Genomic DNA, 17,105 nt, shown 5'->3' with positions numbered 1-17,105 from the left:
TGGCTTCGACTATCAATTCGCATGCCATGAAGCTTTCCCTCTGTGTTCTATTCACAGGTTCAGCCAAATAGATCGGCACGCACTTGAGCACGAGTAACACAAGAATGTCAACGACAGCGAGGAACGCTCCTATCTGCCCAAACCTGGCATACTTTCTATGTATGTATCAACGACAGCGAGGAACGCTCCTATTTGCAGATCGGCTATGCCTGACTACAACCATTGTCGTCCGATTGCTAGGGAGGAACATGATACTACGATATTTGCTTACAGTAGAAGCCGACGGCTGTACATTCACAACGAAACATCTCCAGAAACGCAATATGAAAATGAATAAATACATGCATATTCCACTATTAAAGATAGATTCATGTTTGAAGTTCGATACACACTAACACCAGACTTAAGTAGCTTCTAACGAACAATTGAAAGTTCAAGCAGTAGAGGCTAAGAGGCAGTTCAGGCTCCAGTGTTCCGACTGATTTTGTGTGTGAGACTCCTGCAAGCAAACAGAGGCATCAGCAGAAAAAAAAAAAAAAGAGGTTTGGGACCATCAAGCATTCGTGCCACGGGAGCTACAGGGTCAGTATTGGGAGCAGCAAGATGATTTGAGCCAAGCTGCTCCTGCTTTGTATTACCTAGAACAACATTTTCAGGAGCCAGACTACATGATTTGTCGGTCGCAAAAAAAAAAAAAAGACTACATGATTTATCAATAGCATAAACTTCACGAAGAACTCGCTTAATAGACCAATGCTCGTTATTAAGGTTTTGTTTGACATAGCTTAGCTTCACTATTGAAATAGTTTTTCATGCTTCAGCTCTACGAACAAATCTATCGATAAAGTTAAAGCTATTATGATAAACCGTTTCACAAAACAGCGCAACAAATCCCACGCATGGGACCCACAGAGCAAGTTGAAGCTGGGAGAAGCAACTATTTTCAGCTTCATCCTACACCATTCACTTGTGAGAGCACGTTAAAAAACTTCACATGTGAAACTGTTTCAAAAAGTAATAACCGTTTAGTACAATACAGCTTTAAACATCTGCAGAAGTTGTGCCAACGAGGCCTAAACCTTTGATCATTACGCGCCCTCCATAAGCATCAAAGGATGGAAAAGATCAAACCTGTAGTAGCCTGCGAAGTACCATGCTGCAGTATCTATGCAATGTGTGAGTGAAGGACTGACGGCCACCATTAGTGTGGGACAGAGCATCAGTCCTCAAACCGATGGAAGAAGCAAACCACACGGCCCTAGCAAAGCTGCACTCAAAAAATAGATAATATTCATTTTCCAATTTTCCACAGCGAGAACAAGTTTCATCAACACATTCAATAATCTTGTGCAGCTTGGAAGCTTCTTTTTCGTCTCCGACTCCGACATGGCGACACAAAGTTGCCTTAGTTTTCTTAATTCTCTGGCGATCCAACGAGTTCGACTCGAATTGGCGGGCTAGAAATAACACGGCCATTTCGCGAGCATTTAATCCCGGTGAACCGACAGAGACGGAACCAGATGCAGAGCAGTCGATTCGGAAGCTTCTTTTTCATCTCCGACTCCAAGTTGCCTCAATTTTGCTAATTCTCCGGCGATCCTATGAGTTCGACTCGAATTGCCGGGAGATAAGTATCCGCCATCCTTCTCGATCCCATCCCATCTCCATCCATCCATTGCTCTCTCTTTCTCGCCATCCCTTCGGCAGGCGGCGGCTAAGATTGCCCACCGGCGGTAGCGCCTAGAGCTCGTTTGCTTGCTTTCCGGCGGATCATGTGTGCCCCTTCGCCTGCCGTTTGCCCCTTCGCCGGCGGCGTCCATCGTCGCGCCGCAACTGCACCTTCTGACGCCAGTGAACGCGCGTCCGGGAAGAAGCGTCCGCGTGTCGCGCCCGCACGAGACTCGTTGGATTGCCTCACCAAGATGACCCGTAACCGCAGCAGCGTCGTGACCGCCGCCGGCACGAAGGTCTTTGCCGTCGGCGGCGAGATGTCAGTGTCAGGCGACCCTGCTCAAGAGCTCCTAAAGAAGCGCCTGGCGTGCGAGCTCAATGTCTTGCGCGGTCTCCTAAAGAAACCAGAACTTATGGGCTTGTTTGGATCAGACCCTGGATTACTTTTGCCTGGATTTGCAGCTGCCTGGAGTCTGTCTGTGAGGTGTTTGGTTGGAGCCCTCAAATGATGACTGGACCAGGCAAGGGCAACGTGAGCCAGGCGACCGAATTCGACTGCCTGGATACTGACGCGGTTGCATGACATGAAAACAGTGATCAAGGTAAAAGAGAACCATATCATATCACCGTGTAGTTTTTGTTTTGTATATTTTATATTTTCTATATTCTTTATCCCTTTCGTTGATCATGTTCACGTTAAATTAGCAGTGTGAGCAGTGTCAATTATCTTCCTTTCTCATGTGTTTTTTCTTGTGAGGTTTTTTAATAGCTAGCAAATCTATTAAATTTATTTATAATTTGAAATATATTATTAATTGAGAAAATATGTGGATCATTTTTATTTATTTATTGTTTATACATTATAACATTAATGTATGTTTTAAAGATGGTATTATATCTTTATTAGTCTATCCAGGCACATGCTTCCAACCAAACAGACCTTCTTCAGACTTGTTTGGTCAGGCAAAAATTATCAACTTTCTAGGCAACTCTTAGGCAACACTTTTTGCCAGACAAGTCCTCGAGGTCTCCAACCAAACATGCCCTATATCCCTGCGTGGGGCATGCAACGGCGGCGCACCAACTGCCGGCAAGAAGGAGCGGTTCTTGGCCTCGAAACAGCGACCGAAGCCAATCGAGGATGGTGGAGGCAATGTGCCTTTGGTGAAAAGGAGGAAGATTTCAACTCTGATGGAGCAGAAGCAGATACGGGCGCCGCGGATGTCGCAAGAAGAGAGGAATCAGCTTGCTTGTCGCTTGTCCTCGCTGTCTGGGGAACTGCCAGGGCACATCATGGAGTTCTTGCAGAAGCAGTTCGGCGATGCCGATGCCCATGGTGAGATCGAGATCAACATTGATACCGTCGAAGACTCCGTACTGTTCAAGCTGAAGACGCTGTTTGGATTGATCTCATCTGACTTGATCAACGATCGAGTCGGACCCCTTGACCGTGCCCTGATCAGGGGCGCTCAACTGACTCCTGATTGGTGGGTCTCTATCACACAATGCTATAAAAGAGAAAGGTGGGGAACGAGGTTGACTGACGCCACTAACCCACTGACAAACCCTAGAAGGCTCCATCCGATCATGGACGCGTGGTAGTGACGGGAAGCACCGCCGGTCGTGCCACCATCCTTTGGATTTTATCGCTTCACATTGCGCCGCCACTGCCATGGCGACTTCTTCCTCTTCTACCTCCTCTACCAAGCTGAAGGTATGGGCCTCTCTCTATAGGTTTCACATCGATGAATTGTATGATGTTTATGCCAAATTGGTGAAGTCAATCCGCTAGATCTACTCCTAGTTGATCTTAAATTCTCTAACAATAGTATCAGAGCTATACAAGGGTGTAGATCTAGAGTTTGGGGGTAGTAAATCGAGAAGAATTTAGAAGGAGATGAATCAAATTGAAGGAATCACCCTAATCCTAACCCTAAATAGCATGGATGGAGATAGCATGGATGGAGATGGAGAGGGACACACCCGGGCTCCTCCACCGTCGTCCCCATCACCGTTGCGCGAGAAGAAGGACCATCGTCGCGCGGGCAGACCGTCATCGCGCGAGTAGAAGAAATATAGCCGCCGCTCGATGCTGGTTTGCCGGCGCGCCGGCTCAGGGCGCCGATGCGAGGCCACTCGATGGCAGCGCGCTCACCCATCGGGGAGCGTGCGCTCCAGCGAGTGGCCCCATGATGGCGCCACACTCCTTCGGCTGCTGCGAGCGACCGTCGCTCCGTCGTCGCTGAGAGAAGAGGTAGAAGGGGAGGAAGAGACTGAAGCTAGGTGAAAGGATCAAGATGCCCAAGAGGAAGGGTGAATTGGGCTAATTCTAAATTTTTTCAATACTTAAGTCCTACACTTAGCCCATTTCATCCCTTATGCCTAAAACGTGTTTCTATTGTTTTCCCGCACAAAAGTTTTGCACCCTAGATTCTAATCCTACTCTAGCATAGCAATTCTAGGAATGTAAAGACATGAAATGAATTGCTCAAATATAAATGCTCAAAGTAAAGAGAGAGAAAGGAACACGGCGATGTTTTCCTGAGGAATCAGAGAGTCACCACTCCCCACTAGTCCTCGTTGGAGCACCCGCGCAAGGGTGTAGCTCCCCCTTGATCTGCGCAAGGATCAAGTGCTTTCTATGGGCTGATTCTTTAACACTCCGTCATGGTGAATCACCAACAACCGCTCACAACTTGATTTGGTTCATCCACAAGCTCCGTCGGATGATCACCAAGCTCCCAATCACCACCGAGCCGTCTAGGTGATGGCGATCACCAAGAGTAATAAGCACAAACTTTCACTTGACCAAGACAAGCCTAATGAGTAAGGTGGATGCATACTTGCTACTCCCTATACACTAATGAGGTCCTTAATCTTAGATTATCAAATCTCAATCACCCCACTAGGCTCTTGCTCTCCCTTGCACTCCAAAGATGTTTCTCAGCTGAACAAATGGGCAAGAGACCTCCCATGGATGAGTGGAGTAAATATTTATACCCCCTCATTCAAAACATAACGTTTGGAGGCTGAATCATCACTCTGTGGGCTGATCGAACGCTCCGGTCTGGGTGACTGGACGCTTCAGTCGGTTATTCCCACCACTGTGTCAGAGAGAGCTATTAAGCTCTACCGAACTCTAATCAGCGTCCGGTCAGCACCCACCGGATGCATCCGGTCAAGAAAAAGCCTCTCTAGAGTCGACCAGACGTAGGCACCCCAGCGTCTGGTGCTCCTTCATTTAGCGTCTGATCAGTACCAGACAACTACAGTTGATTGACTGGACTCTGACCAGCGTCTGGTCAGCACCCATCGGACACGTCCGGTCAAGAAAAAACCTCTCTAGAACCTCTCTGAAGTGGACCAGACGCAGGCACCCCAGCGTCCGGTGCTCCTCCACTCAGTGTCCGGTCAGTACTAGATGATTGCAGTTGATTAAATGAACTGACCGGACTCACCCTCTAGCGTTCGATCACAACCAGACCAGCATTCGGTCAGTTATTTGACCCTCCATTCACTTCCAACTCAAAATCCTATGTGAATGAAATTGACTCCAATTCATCTTAGGGCTATTCCTAAGTTACCTAGTGCTAGGTTTGATAAGTATGCGCTACACCTAACCCACTAGACTCACCTAGGTCAAGCTACTAGTCCATACCCCCTTAATAGTATGGCCAAGAGAAAAACAAAGTCCTAAACTACTCTAAGTGTCTCTCCAACACCAAACGACACTTAGAACTAGTCTGTCCTTTACCTTGTCATCCATCCTTTGAAAACTGAACGATTTCCATCGACAGGGGCATGACAACCATTGATTACCCAATCAATTTCCATTACCATGACCTAACTAAAATTGCCTCTTCAAAATACACGTTAGTCATAGTAATCTCGTGCCATCATTAATAATCAAAACCCAACTAGGGGCCTAGATGCTTTCACTAGGGCTAAGGGGAGAACCGGTCGTGGTGCCGTTTTGTTCACATGACTTGCGCGGAGAGCCGTCGGATCAAGACGAACGGCTAGGATCGGCCGGGTCGCCTTTTGGCCCAGGCGGGTAAAGACAATCCTGGCCCAGGCCTAGGTTGTGGCGTGCAAGGGCCTTGGGCCACCTTTTTCGCTGGGCCGTATTGCACAATAACATTTTTGAATAAGTTTTATTCTTTTTCAGAAGCTCTTTTTGATGTTTTTATGTCTAGTTTTGATCTCTATTCAATTTGAACCCAAAGAAAAATTTGTCTAGAGAGTAGATGAGTACGATGAGATGCTTCTGATCAAGAATTTTTTTTTCAAGTCCTTTCATGTTTCCGCTGCTATGAATATGTTGATCCTCTAATTAAATTGGAACCAACGGGAAAATTTAAATTAGAGGAGTAGTCAATTTTTGTTTAAGTTAAATTATGGTATTGTTATTTTTCTGACCAACATCGATGATAAAAATATTATAATTTTATTTATGAGTTTAAGTTTGAAGTTTAAATCTCTAATAAATTTTGCACCAGCGTGATCAATTTTTCAGAGAGTAGATAAGGACCAAGAAATGCTCCTAAACTAGTAGAATGTATTTTATTTTCATGTTTCTGCTACAATGATGTTGATCGTCTTCTAATTAAATTTGAACCAACAGAAGAATTTAATTTTGAAGAGTAGTTATACGTTTTTCAAGTTAAGAACAATATTATAAGTTATTCATGAGTTTTTTTCCATGCATTAATTCCATTTCTGCCCAACGGTGATATGAAATTAATGTAGAAGAATATTGTATTTATGATATTGCTATTTTTCTGACCAAAGTTGATGATAGCAATATTATAATTTTTTATTTATGAGTTTTATGCATTAATTCTATTTTCAGCCCAACGGTGATGTAGAATTAATGCAGAAGCACCTTGTATGTTTTTATTTTAACCGACGAGATCACTAAGCTGTAAGCCAACGGGCTGCTCTGCTGGGCTATGTGAAGGAAAAGTTTTTACGCCGTCCTGCCTTTTGGTCGGTACAACAAATATGAAAAGGGAACTCAGCTGGCCCAAAATGAGTTGAGCCAATTTAGGGTTGTTTTTGGGTCAAAATGAGTCTAGCAATTCTCTCACTTATGTTTCCCCTGTTGCTTAGTTTATTAATTTTCTGAATAAATTGGAATCCGATGGAAGATTTAATTAAAAAATAAAGTATAAGTGAATGTTTTAGTCGTCATGACTACGTTTTTGTTACTGTAAATAGTATATTTTCCATTATTATGATAAGAGTTGCAAGATTAAACATATGTGTTACAAAGTATTTGGATTTATTTCTGAATTTAATGTCTTGAATGTTCAAACACTTCTTATGTCCTGAGAGCTAATTTCGGCATTTATGTCCCATTTAGGGAATTACCCCGCATGGGGAGAAGTTTGGTATAGTACCTATGCTAGTCAATTCTGCATGGCGGGAGAAGTTTTGTGATGACTTATGTGTTTTTGTATATCCCGCATAGCAAGAGAAGTTTGGGGTAGCTCTTATGCTATCCTAGTATTGACCATGGCACAATATAAATGCACCGCCATTGTTAATACTAACCAAAAGATAAGAGAAACATGCGACGTGGCTTGCAGAAGTACTACTAATAAAATACCTTGTTGAGTTCTTGAAGTGGAATGAGGAAAGTGTACTCCTATACGAATTAAGAAATAACTTTATTTACATGACATAATCATGTGAATGAAGTAAGTCATAAGTGTCTCCTCGTTCATAGGAGTTCTGAATAGTTCTCAAAATTATGACAGTAAAGTTTATGCCACATTTCGAGAGGAAGAATTATAAGATCAATTAAGAAAGATATAATTAAGAAAGATAAGATAAAGATCAATTAAGAAAATACTCTTTATTAAGAGTGAGATAAAGATCAATTAAGATGAATATGACCATCGAAGGAGTACAACGGTCATAATAACGATACCTCTAAGTAGAAAAATAGCTAAATTTCTGGACCTTTTACAGTTCAGATAGAAAGATAGCGTAGTTGGACAAAATTCATACTAGAAGAGCCTCAGAGATATTAAGACAGTGCTTAAAGCGCCATATGATGTTTTAACAGATTAAACCCAAATAAGAAATTTGAACATACACTATCTTTACAGAAGATGGGATAATCTGGGGAGCATGGTATGTAGAGACCTATGACTTGAATAGAAGCGGGACTGCGTGCCCACTCTAGTGGTTCAAAAACAACAAATTTCTCAATACATATTGATGTTGTATGACTTACACAACACATGTTGTAAGCTCTTCGAAGAAGATGAATAATATAAATAAGGATCTTATAATACAGCAGCCTGTAGAATTAATTGTCTCTTGGCAATAAAGACCAACAACATGCTCTTACAAAAATGCCAGTAGCTGAGGCCCTAGAAGGTCTCGAAGAATTAGAAAACCATATGGAAGCTGAAACGAATTCGATGAATACCAACGATGTTTGGGACTTAGAAGAAATTTCTAATGGAGCCAAAACGGTAGGCTGTAAATGGGTCTACAAGACAAAATATGACTCCAAAGGAAATATGAAAAGATATAAAGCACGACTTGTAGCAAAAGGCTTTACGCAAAGAGAATGAATAGATTATAATGTGAGTTTTTTTCTCTAATCTTATGCAAGGATTTTTTTAGAATCATAATGGCGTTAGTAGCACATTACGATTTAGAGTTACATCAGATGGATATAAAGATGACATTCCTTAATGGGGATTTATATGAAAACGTTTACATGGCACAACCCAAAGGTTTTGTCATGGAAGCAAAAGAACGTATGGGATATCGTCTGTAGAAATCCATTTATGGGTTAAAACAAGCCTCTAGACAGTAGTGTTTGAAGTTGATGAAACAATAAGAAAGTTTGGGTTTAAAGATAATGAGAAGGACAATAGCGTTTATGTAAAGTTCAAGAATAAAAAATTCATTTTCCACGTCCTGTGTATAGATGACATCCTACTCACTAGCAGTGATGTTAATCTGCTATTGGAGAAGAAGTTCTTGTCCTCAAGTTTTAATATGAATGATCTTGATGAAGCTTCATTAGTTATAGAAATTGAAATTCACCAAGATAGAAGAAAAGTGATATTAGGACTATCGCAAAGGCATACTTAGAAAAGATTCTAAAGAAATAAAGTATGCATGCGAGTAAACCTACGCCTGCTCCTATAGTCAAGGGTAATAGATTTGGAAACCTTCAGTGTTCCAGAAACCAATATGAGATCGATCAAATGAATATGGTTCCATATGCTTCAGCTGTTGAAAGTTTAATGAGTGTACAAGTAAGAATTTACCCTGACATAACTTACATATCCGGGATGTTTTGGTAGAAGTTCAGTCCAGATATAGATCACTGGAATAGAGTTAAGAATGTCTTGCAACTTTACGAAGTATTATAGGCCTCATGCTGAGTAAGACAGAACAAGTACTCTCAAATAGTTGTTGGTACAAATGTTAAACTTCGGCGAGATGTGTAGTGAAATCTATAGTAGTTGCTAACACTCACGGTTGGAGTTTTATTATGGAAAAGCTCCAAAAAAAACCTGTCGTGTTTCGGACCGGGGGGTCCTCGACCGACTAGTGAATTTGTTCTGCGTGCTCCTGATTTCAAATGGTGATGCAAAGAGACACAAGGTTTATACTGGTTTGGGCAATCGGCGCCCTACGTCCAGTCTGAGGGATAGAACTTGTATTCCTTGCACCGAAGTGCTCATAGTAGGGGGTTACAAGCTAAGGGAGAGAGGGAACTAGTCCCAGGTCTCGGCAGGGTGTGAGTGGGCCGTCTGAGACGTTGCTCTCAAGCGGCTGGAATGTGTGCGTGTGTGTATGTGTTATCCGGTCTTTTTCCTCCCCCCTAAGAGGCCCAAGTCCTCTCCTTTTATAGTTGAAGGGAGGACGAGGGCAGTACATATATCACTATGCGACGTCGTGCCAATAGGAGTGGCACGTCCGAACCCAGTGGCCCGTTTCGGTGGCGCGTGGCCTAGGAGCGATCTGTCCTTGGAATACTGAAGCGGCGTGGTTGTCCCATCAGGTCCTGTGCGTCGTGGGAGCCCCGGGAATGTCTCGGAGCGGACGTGGCAGCGAACGTGCAAACCCCGGTGGACAGATTGTGTGCGAGGCTGAGGCCTGGTCGGTGCCGAGGCTTGTACTGCGGTAGGGGGGGTCTCGACAGGCACGACCCCGAGATTGCCAAGGCCCCGGTTGTACAGTGCCGAGGCCTTGAGCGAGCGGCGGGTTGTGGGTGCAGCGTTAGGACACAGTGGCCGATAACCCCCGTCATACCCTGTCCCAAGCGCTGATCGTGGACACAGTGCTGGGACACAGTTACCGGTAACCCCCATCATACCCTATCCCAGGCGCTGATCATGGACACAGTGCTGGGACACAGTTGCCGGTAACCCCCGCCGTGCCGTGTCCCAGCCGGTATGGCGCTGATGCGACTTTGGGTCGCGTTGGCCATTCTGTGACATTGAGCCATTGTCCGGCTGAGATTGCGGGAGTGGTTGAAAGTATTAATGAGACATGACGCGCTGTCGGGAGGGTCGGCCGAGGCGGGGGGTGACGGACCATGGACGAGCCGGCCTCGAGCGACACGGAGAATGAGGCCTCGCGCGAGATGGAGATCAGGCTCCTTGCTGAGGCCTCACGCGAGAGGCCTCGCGCGATACGTAGAACGTGCTTCCTACCGAGGCCTTCCGTGGAGAGCCTCGGGCAGGGCGGAGATGGCGTTCCTTGCTGAGGCCTTCCCTAGGGAGCCTCGCGCGAAGCGGAGTTGGCGTCAGGATGCTGAGACCTCCTGCTCGAGGCTCGAGGCGAGGAGGGGGAGGACCCGGTGGGCTTGGTCGTGGCGGGTGAGGGGCCCACGACTTACCGTTTAGCTTTTTTTCTTTTTGGATGGGACTTTAGCAACCCATTTTGATGTTTTGCTTGGGGTACCCTATTCTAAGATACCCGACAGTAGCCCCCAAGCCTCAGGGGGAGTGCGTGCACTCCCCCTAAGGGTTTGCTGAGGCTTGGTTCATACCTGCCCCGTAAGAATTAGGGTTTATTTTTTTGAGGTTCTGATGGGTGCGCGCGAGCGCACCCGCCAGGTGTAGCCCCCGAGCCCCTAGGGGAGTGGAGTTACTCCTCCAGGGGCTTTCTTTATTTCCATGTCTGAACGAGTAGTTCTTATTGCATTTGCCGAGCCCCCAAGCGCAAGTTCGGGTTGCGGGGGTCTTGGCGAGGCTGCAGAAGAAAAGCCCTCTAGCCTCCGCGCGGGGCGAGAGGTTCGTCAGGGGGCCCCTGACTTTGGGTATGACCCTCACGCTTCCTTTCGCTCGGGAGGAGGGGTGGAATGTGCCAGGCTACCCTCGATGGGCGCGAGCGTGGACACTTTCGGTGAGCTGTTAGCGGGTAGTCCGAGTGGAGGCCCGAGCCCCGTTCGCTGGGGGTCGGCTAGTGGTCTAGAGACGCACTCCAAGAGTATCAGGGGGTTTCTCTAGTGGGTGCCGAGGCCGTTCACGGGCCTCGGTGGCTCGGTGCCTCCCTACGGTGGGATCCCATTCGGATACTTCCCCGCCGGTCTCGGATACGACTTAGGACGCCCCGAGCGACCGTTCGCTCGGGCCTAGGCCATTCGTAGGCTCGTCCCGATGTTGTCCCTGACTCTATTGCCCTGGGGCGGCTGTCGAAGCCTTTTGGAGGCCCAACCTTCGAACCCCTGGACCGTAACAGGCTCGGCGCCCTTTTATCGTGTTTGTAGCGAAACCTCTAGCGCGGTTTTGGGCTGTTTGTCTTTGTCTTGGGTGTTCTGGCCCTTTCATCTGATCTTCACATGTCCTTTTCGTTCGGACGGAGGGTTAGTTTGCCGAGCCCATTCTGGTCTCGGCAAGGTTGCAGGAAGAGCCCCTAGCCTCTGTGTGAGAGGGCCGTCGGAAATTCTCCTGACTTTTTATACGCCCCTCACGCGTGAGGGTTTGTTTGCCGAGGCCCCTTTGGGTGCGAGCCCAGAATGTGGGGTCTCGGCATATTTGCAGGAGGAGCCCCTAGCCTCTGCATAGGGCGAGAAGGCCGTCAGGGGTTCCCCTAACTTTTTATGTGACCCTCGCGCTTCCTTTTCGCTCGAAAGGAGGGGTGGAATGTGCCTCGCTACCCTCGATGGGCACGAGCGGTGGCACTTCCGATGAGCTGTTATCGGGTAGTCCGAGTGGAGGTCCGAACCCTGTTCGTTAGGGGACAGCTAGCAGTCCAGAGACATACTCCAAGAGTACCAGAGGATTTCTCTAGTGGGTGCCGAGGCCGTTCGTTGGGCCTCGGTGGCTCGGTGCCTCCCTACGGTGGGATCCCATTCGGATACTTTCCAGCCGGTCTCGGACACGACTTTGGGCATCCCAAGCGTTTCGCTCGCTTGGGTCTCGGCCCCGTACAGGCTCGCCCGCAGTCGCCCCTGACTTCGTTATCCTAGGGCGGCTGTCAAAACCCTTTGGGGTCCAGCCTTCGAACCCCTGGATCGTAATAGGCTCAGAGCCCGGTTCCTTCCTATGAAAGGAACAGGCCGCGGGAAATATCTTCCCTATTGGCTCGGCCGCGGGTGGCATGTCTTTTGAGGCGGTTTCATGGGGAGGTGAAACGACGCCTGCTGCCATAGTGGCCGAGCACGACGCGATGGATGGGATGTAACTGTCCTCGCATTTAATGCAGGAGATGTGGGCGCATGGGCCGCCGAAATCGGCTCGTGGTTAACCATGTCAGACGGGGAAAACCTCCCCGATTTCATCGCTCGTTCGTTTCGCCTCCTCCCTGCATAAATACCCAAAGAGTCTTGCCCCTCCTTGTCTTACCTTGCCTGCCACCTCCGTCGAGCCATCACCAGAGCAGCGGATGCCGAGAAGAAGAGGAGAGAAGAGCGAGCCTAGGGAGAAAGCGAGAAAAAAGCGAGAGCGTGGAGGGAGAGAGAAAAACTCACCACCGCGCCTGATTCCTCCATCGCACTCATGGCCGGCAACGTTGTCGTTGTCGAGGCGGACCCTTGGGATCCATCGGACGTCATCGAGGAGATGCTCTAGTCGCTTGTCGACGGTGGACTCCTCTGCCCGGTGACCGACCCTAGTAGGCGGGAGTGGATTGCTCTGTACGGCGAGCTGGAGCCGAGGCCCCGCGACGGCTATGTCGTGAGCTTCGTATCCTTCCACGAGCGTGGCCTCAGCGTTCTAGCGGACCGATTCATGCGAGCGCTCCCACACTACTACGGCGTGGAGCTCCATAATTTTAATCCCAACTCCATCGCTCAGGCGGCTATCTTTGTTGCCGTCTGCTAGGGGTATTTGGGGATCGCTCCCCATTGGGATTTGTGGCTCCACCTATTCTGGGCGAGGCATACTACCAAGCCGATAGGCACGTCGGGCAAGAGGAAGGCATCGAGGGTCGGAGGCTGCACTCTCCAAGTGCGTCAGGACCGCCTGCACCTCTACATCCCAGCCCAACTCGTGTCCTCCAACCGCCGATGGTACATGAGTTGGTTCTACCTCTACAACGACGATGGAGGGCTTCCCCCTTATACTGGGCGGATCGTGGGCAGTTGCCCAGGAGAAATGGAAGTGGGGTGTCCCGAAGGTCAACCAGCCCAAGCTAGAGCCGCTCCTGGAGGGGCTGGCGAGGCTGTGGGGCCATGGCCTCACCGTCGCTATGGTCGTGGCCGCCTTCCACCGCCGGAGGATGCTGCCGCTGATGGCTTGGCGGCGGCAGTTGTTCGAGATGAGGCCAGGTGAGCCCGTCGAAGGCACCTGGATGTCTTCCTCTGCCCTCTCCGACGAGGAAATTCATCGTCGGGTGGGAGAGACGGTAGATGCGAAGTTGAGGGGCGGCAACCTCACCCCCTTCGTGATGCGACCGTCACGGGGGTTCCTTTCACTGGTAAGTCAAGTGCCGCTGTAGCCTCTGAACCTCCTCAATCTCCCTTTATCCCTTGTTTCCTTATGAGCATTTGTCGTTTCTTTAGGGGATGAGGGACGTGCGCTCCTCCTCGCCGCCCGTTCCCGAGGACGCGGGGCAGCGAGCGATCAACCGCGCTCATGCCGACGCGCAGAAGAAGCGGAAGGATGCTAAGGCGGCGAAGCGTACGAAGCACATCCTTGCGCGCGAGGCGCTGGATAAGCGCCGCCATCAGCAATGGAAGGATGGTCTCTCGTTGGAGGAATCCCCGTCGACGTCGTTGTCGACGGAGGCCTCGGACGGGAACGACAAGGGCGAGGTAGGGTGAGGCCCCCTAGACCACCTTCCTGACATCGTGGAGGTGGCGCCCGGGGCGTTGGCAAGCAGCCCGGCACCGCCGGGAAGGGGAGGAGAAGCAGACCCGGGGCCGGCGGTGCCCCCCTCCGGGGCCGAGGCCGACATGCCTGAGGCGCGGGCGTTAGGCAAATGCGCCGTCAGCCTGGTAAGCTCGGCAGTCGCGGCGGAGCCGGTGGCGGTGGAGGACGCCACCAGCCCCATAGAGGACCGAAGGGGCATCGGGGTCCGCTAAGGACCGACCGGCGCCGATGGATACAGATGCGACGCCACCGCCGCCACCTCCGCCGTCACGGATGAGGTTTGCTGTGGCGAAGCTGGGGCTACCCTGTTCAAAGTAAGTGTATTTTTGGCTGGGTTATGGTGTCTTCCGTTCACCTTTTTGGTCTCGCGCTGACCCTGTAGGTTAATTTTCTTTAGTCGGAAACGGCCTATGGACGACCTCCCCTTGGCGCCCCTTAAGGCGCTTAAGGCGAGCCCTAGCTCCTCTGCCCACTGGGTGGCGGAGGCGCAAGCTGCCATCCAACGCGGCGTGGCGTCGGCGAGGGTCGACCCAAAGGAACCGGTCGCCCAAGGAGGGGTTGCCGAGGCGGCCCCTACACGGTCGGATGGGGCCATCGTACCCTTTGTTGCCGAGGCTCCCGGGGCCTCTGGGGCTGAGGCGAAGGAGGCCCCTACGCCCATGACCACCGAGACCGCAGTGTCCGTGGTCGGCGTTTCTGCGTCTGTCGAGGCCACAATGACGGAGGCCGGAGCCCCCGAGACCACCGAGGCCGTGATTGCAGAGGCCGGAGCCCCCGAGGTCACCGCAGCCGTCGTGATGGCAGCGAGGTCGTCTGTGCAGGAGGCAAAGATGCAGGCGGCGGAGGCCTCGGCCGTGCCCTTGGCTCAGGGCCCGCCGTTGTTGCGGGAGAGTGCCCGAGAGGCGGAGGTCTATCCGATCTCCTCTGACGACACTTCTCGGGCGCGGGAGGTGGTCGGCGCCGAGGAGACCAATGCTGTGGAGCAGCCGACGCCGCTCCTAGACGAGGGAAGCTTGGCCCTCGTGCGGGTGCGACCCGAGCCCCGTGGGTGGGATCACCCGCGGGTACTGTGGCGGAGCCAGGACGACCCTGAGGGGGAGCCTCTGTTCGCCCTCGAGGACACGGTCGAGGGCGGGCGCTGGAGTACCTTCGAGCAGTACCGCGAGCTGGCAGAGCGGTCGCTATGGACGGTGCTGTCCGTGGTGGCCGACGAACTGCCCGGAGTCACCCAGGTTCGTGTTTTCCTTTCTCGCGCGACGTTATTCTTTCCTTGGTTTTGTCGCAATCGACGACCTCTGCTCTGCCTCCTCAGGAGCTCGAGACCCAGTCCCTCGGGAAGTCGGTCTTCCTCCGGTGGGAGAGGGGAATCTGGGACCAGCTTCAGAGGCAGAGGGGCCTTCTTGCCGATGCTAACGAGCTTCTGTCGGCACGAAGCGCGGAGGTGGAGGACCTTCGCCTTCGCTGTGCCGATGTGAAGGTCGAGGCGGCCACAGCCCAGACGTAGCTCGCTCCCTTGGCGGTGTGGATCAAGGAGCTAGAGGAGGAGCTTACCTGCGCCATCAGCGATCGGGATGCCTTCAGATCCCGAGCTGAAGAAGCGATGGCCTCGGGCAAGGCCCTCGTCGGGCAGCTAGGGGCAGAGGAGAGTGCGCACCGGCTGACCAAAGGCGCTCTGAACGAGGCCCTTGCTGCGGTTGAGGCCTCGCAAATCAAGGCTGTGGTTTTGAGGGGGATAGTCGAGGGTGAGTTTGAGTCCCCTTGTTTTGTTTTCTTCCTCTTATGTCCGCTCCCTAACTTCCTTGTATGACGCAGAGCTGGGGAGTGAAGCTTCCAGGGCGGCCGAGGCCTCTCGGGTCGAGGCCCAGCGGTTGGAGGAGAAAGCCAAGGCCTATCAGGCCGAGACTCGACGCTGGGAGCTGAAGGCTAAGGGTGAGCTCCGTGGGCTTCCGTCCCTAGCTTAGGTTGTTTCTTCTCTGGCTCGACCTTATTCCATTTTTTGTGGTGCAGAGTCTGAGGCGGAGATCATTCGGGCCACCGAGGCTTCTAGCACGGTGCAGACGGTGCTCAAGACCGAGATCGGGGAGCACGAGGCACTAAAGTGTGCTGCCCTTTTTACCTACGAGGCCCTAGAGGTCGAGGGGGTTTAGTCGGGCAGCTCCCTTGGGAGCCGCTTGATTGCGCTGAGCAGCCAGATGCGCGAGCAGCTTCGAGGGGCGCTGCACACGGGTGTCAAGCGAGCGATGGCCGTCATCTCCTCTCACTACCTTAGCGTCGACCTTCCGACCATCAATGATGGCTATGTTCTACCTGATGATGACGAGGAGGCCCACGCAGCGGTCGCGAAGCTGCTGGAGGCGGCGGAAGGCCCTGGCATGGCGCTGGCGACGCTCTTTGAAGACGAGGTGGTTCCTCCCCTGCCATCTGCCGGTGCTGGAGGCCCTGAGCCATAATCTGGGCCCCGAGGGCTATGTAAAGATAGAATAGGGGTTATTTTTGTATCATAGCGTTTGTGGCCGTCGAGGCCTTTATTTCTGACGTATTTGTGTTTCTTAGTTGTTTTTCTCATATTTCCGAGCCTTTGCCCTCTGTTGCTTCTGATCAGATTTCGTTTGCAAAACACCCCTGTGGGGCCTAAGCCGTCCCTTGAGCGAGAGGTAGTGAGGGAGTGCCATAGCCTGGGGGCGTAGGCCGTCTCGTGACTCTACCGGCCTCTTGCTTAGGAAATGGACCTTGGTCCGGTGAGTCTTTACAAATGATTCGTCAGAACCTGCTAGAGACTTGGCGTAGGAATTTTTTCAAAAAGCAACTAAAAATGGTGTGTGGGACCTAGGGGGAGTCCCCCATCTAGCCCCCGAGGGAGGCTTGGTTCTGCTGAGGCAGAGCCGGGTCTCCCTTGTTGTGTTTATTGTACTGCCGAGACCTACGGTGGGCTCAGGGGGTTTCTCGAAAAGTAAAGACCAACTAAAGAGTGCTTTTTAATTGTATTTCGAGAAACGACATATACAATGCTTGGAAATTTAGGGATAAAAGTGACGTAGCTGTTCTATGTTCCAAGCGTTGGTGAAGATTTCGCCCTTTTCGTTGGCCAGCTTGTAGGTCCCGGGCTTCAGGACTTGGGTAATGATGTACGGTCCTTCC

The 17,105-nt window shown here is 50.6% G+C and overlaps 1 protein-coding gene across 1 annotated transcript; it reads left to right on the top strand.

Annotated features, from left to right (window-relative positions):
- The first annotated feature begins 14,377 nt into the window (after window positions 1-14,377).
- Window positions 14,378-16,114, top strand: LOC136462270 (uncharacterized). Its single transcript, XM_066461384.1, has 3 exons — window positions 14,378-15,011; window positions 15,780-15,896; window positions 15,975-16,114. Exons 1-3 carry the CDS (start codon window positions 14,378-14,380, stop codon window positions 16,112-16,114), a joined length of 891 nt encoding a protein of 296 aa, XP_066317481.1.
- The last annotated feature ends 991 nt before the right edge of the window (window positions 16,115-17,105 follow it).

Source organism: Miscanthus floridulus, chromosome 7 (assembly GCF_019320115.1).
Source record: "Miscanthus floridulus cultivar M001 chromosome 7, ASM1932011v1, whole genome shotgun sequence".
NCBI classification, from domain to species: domain Eukaryota; kingdom Viridiplantae; phylum Streptophyta; class Magnoliopsida; order Poales; family Poaceae; genus Miscanthus; species Miscanthus floridulus.
This window is presented reverse-complemented; position numbering and strand designations above follow the sequence as displayed.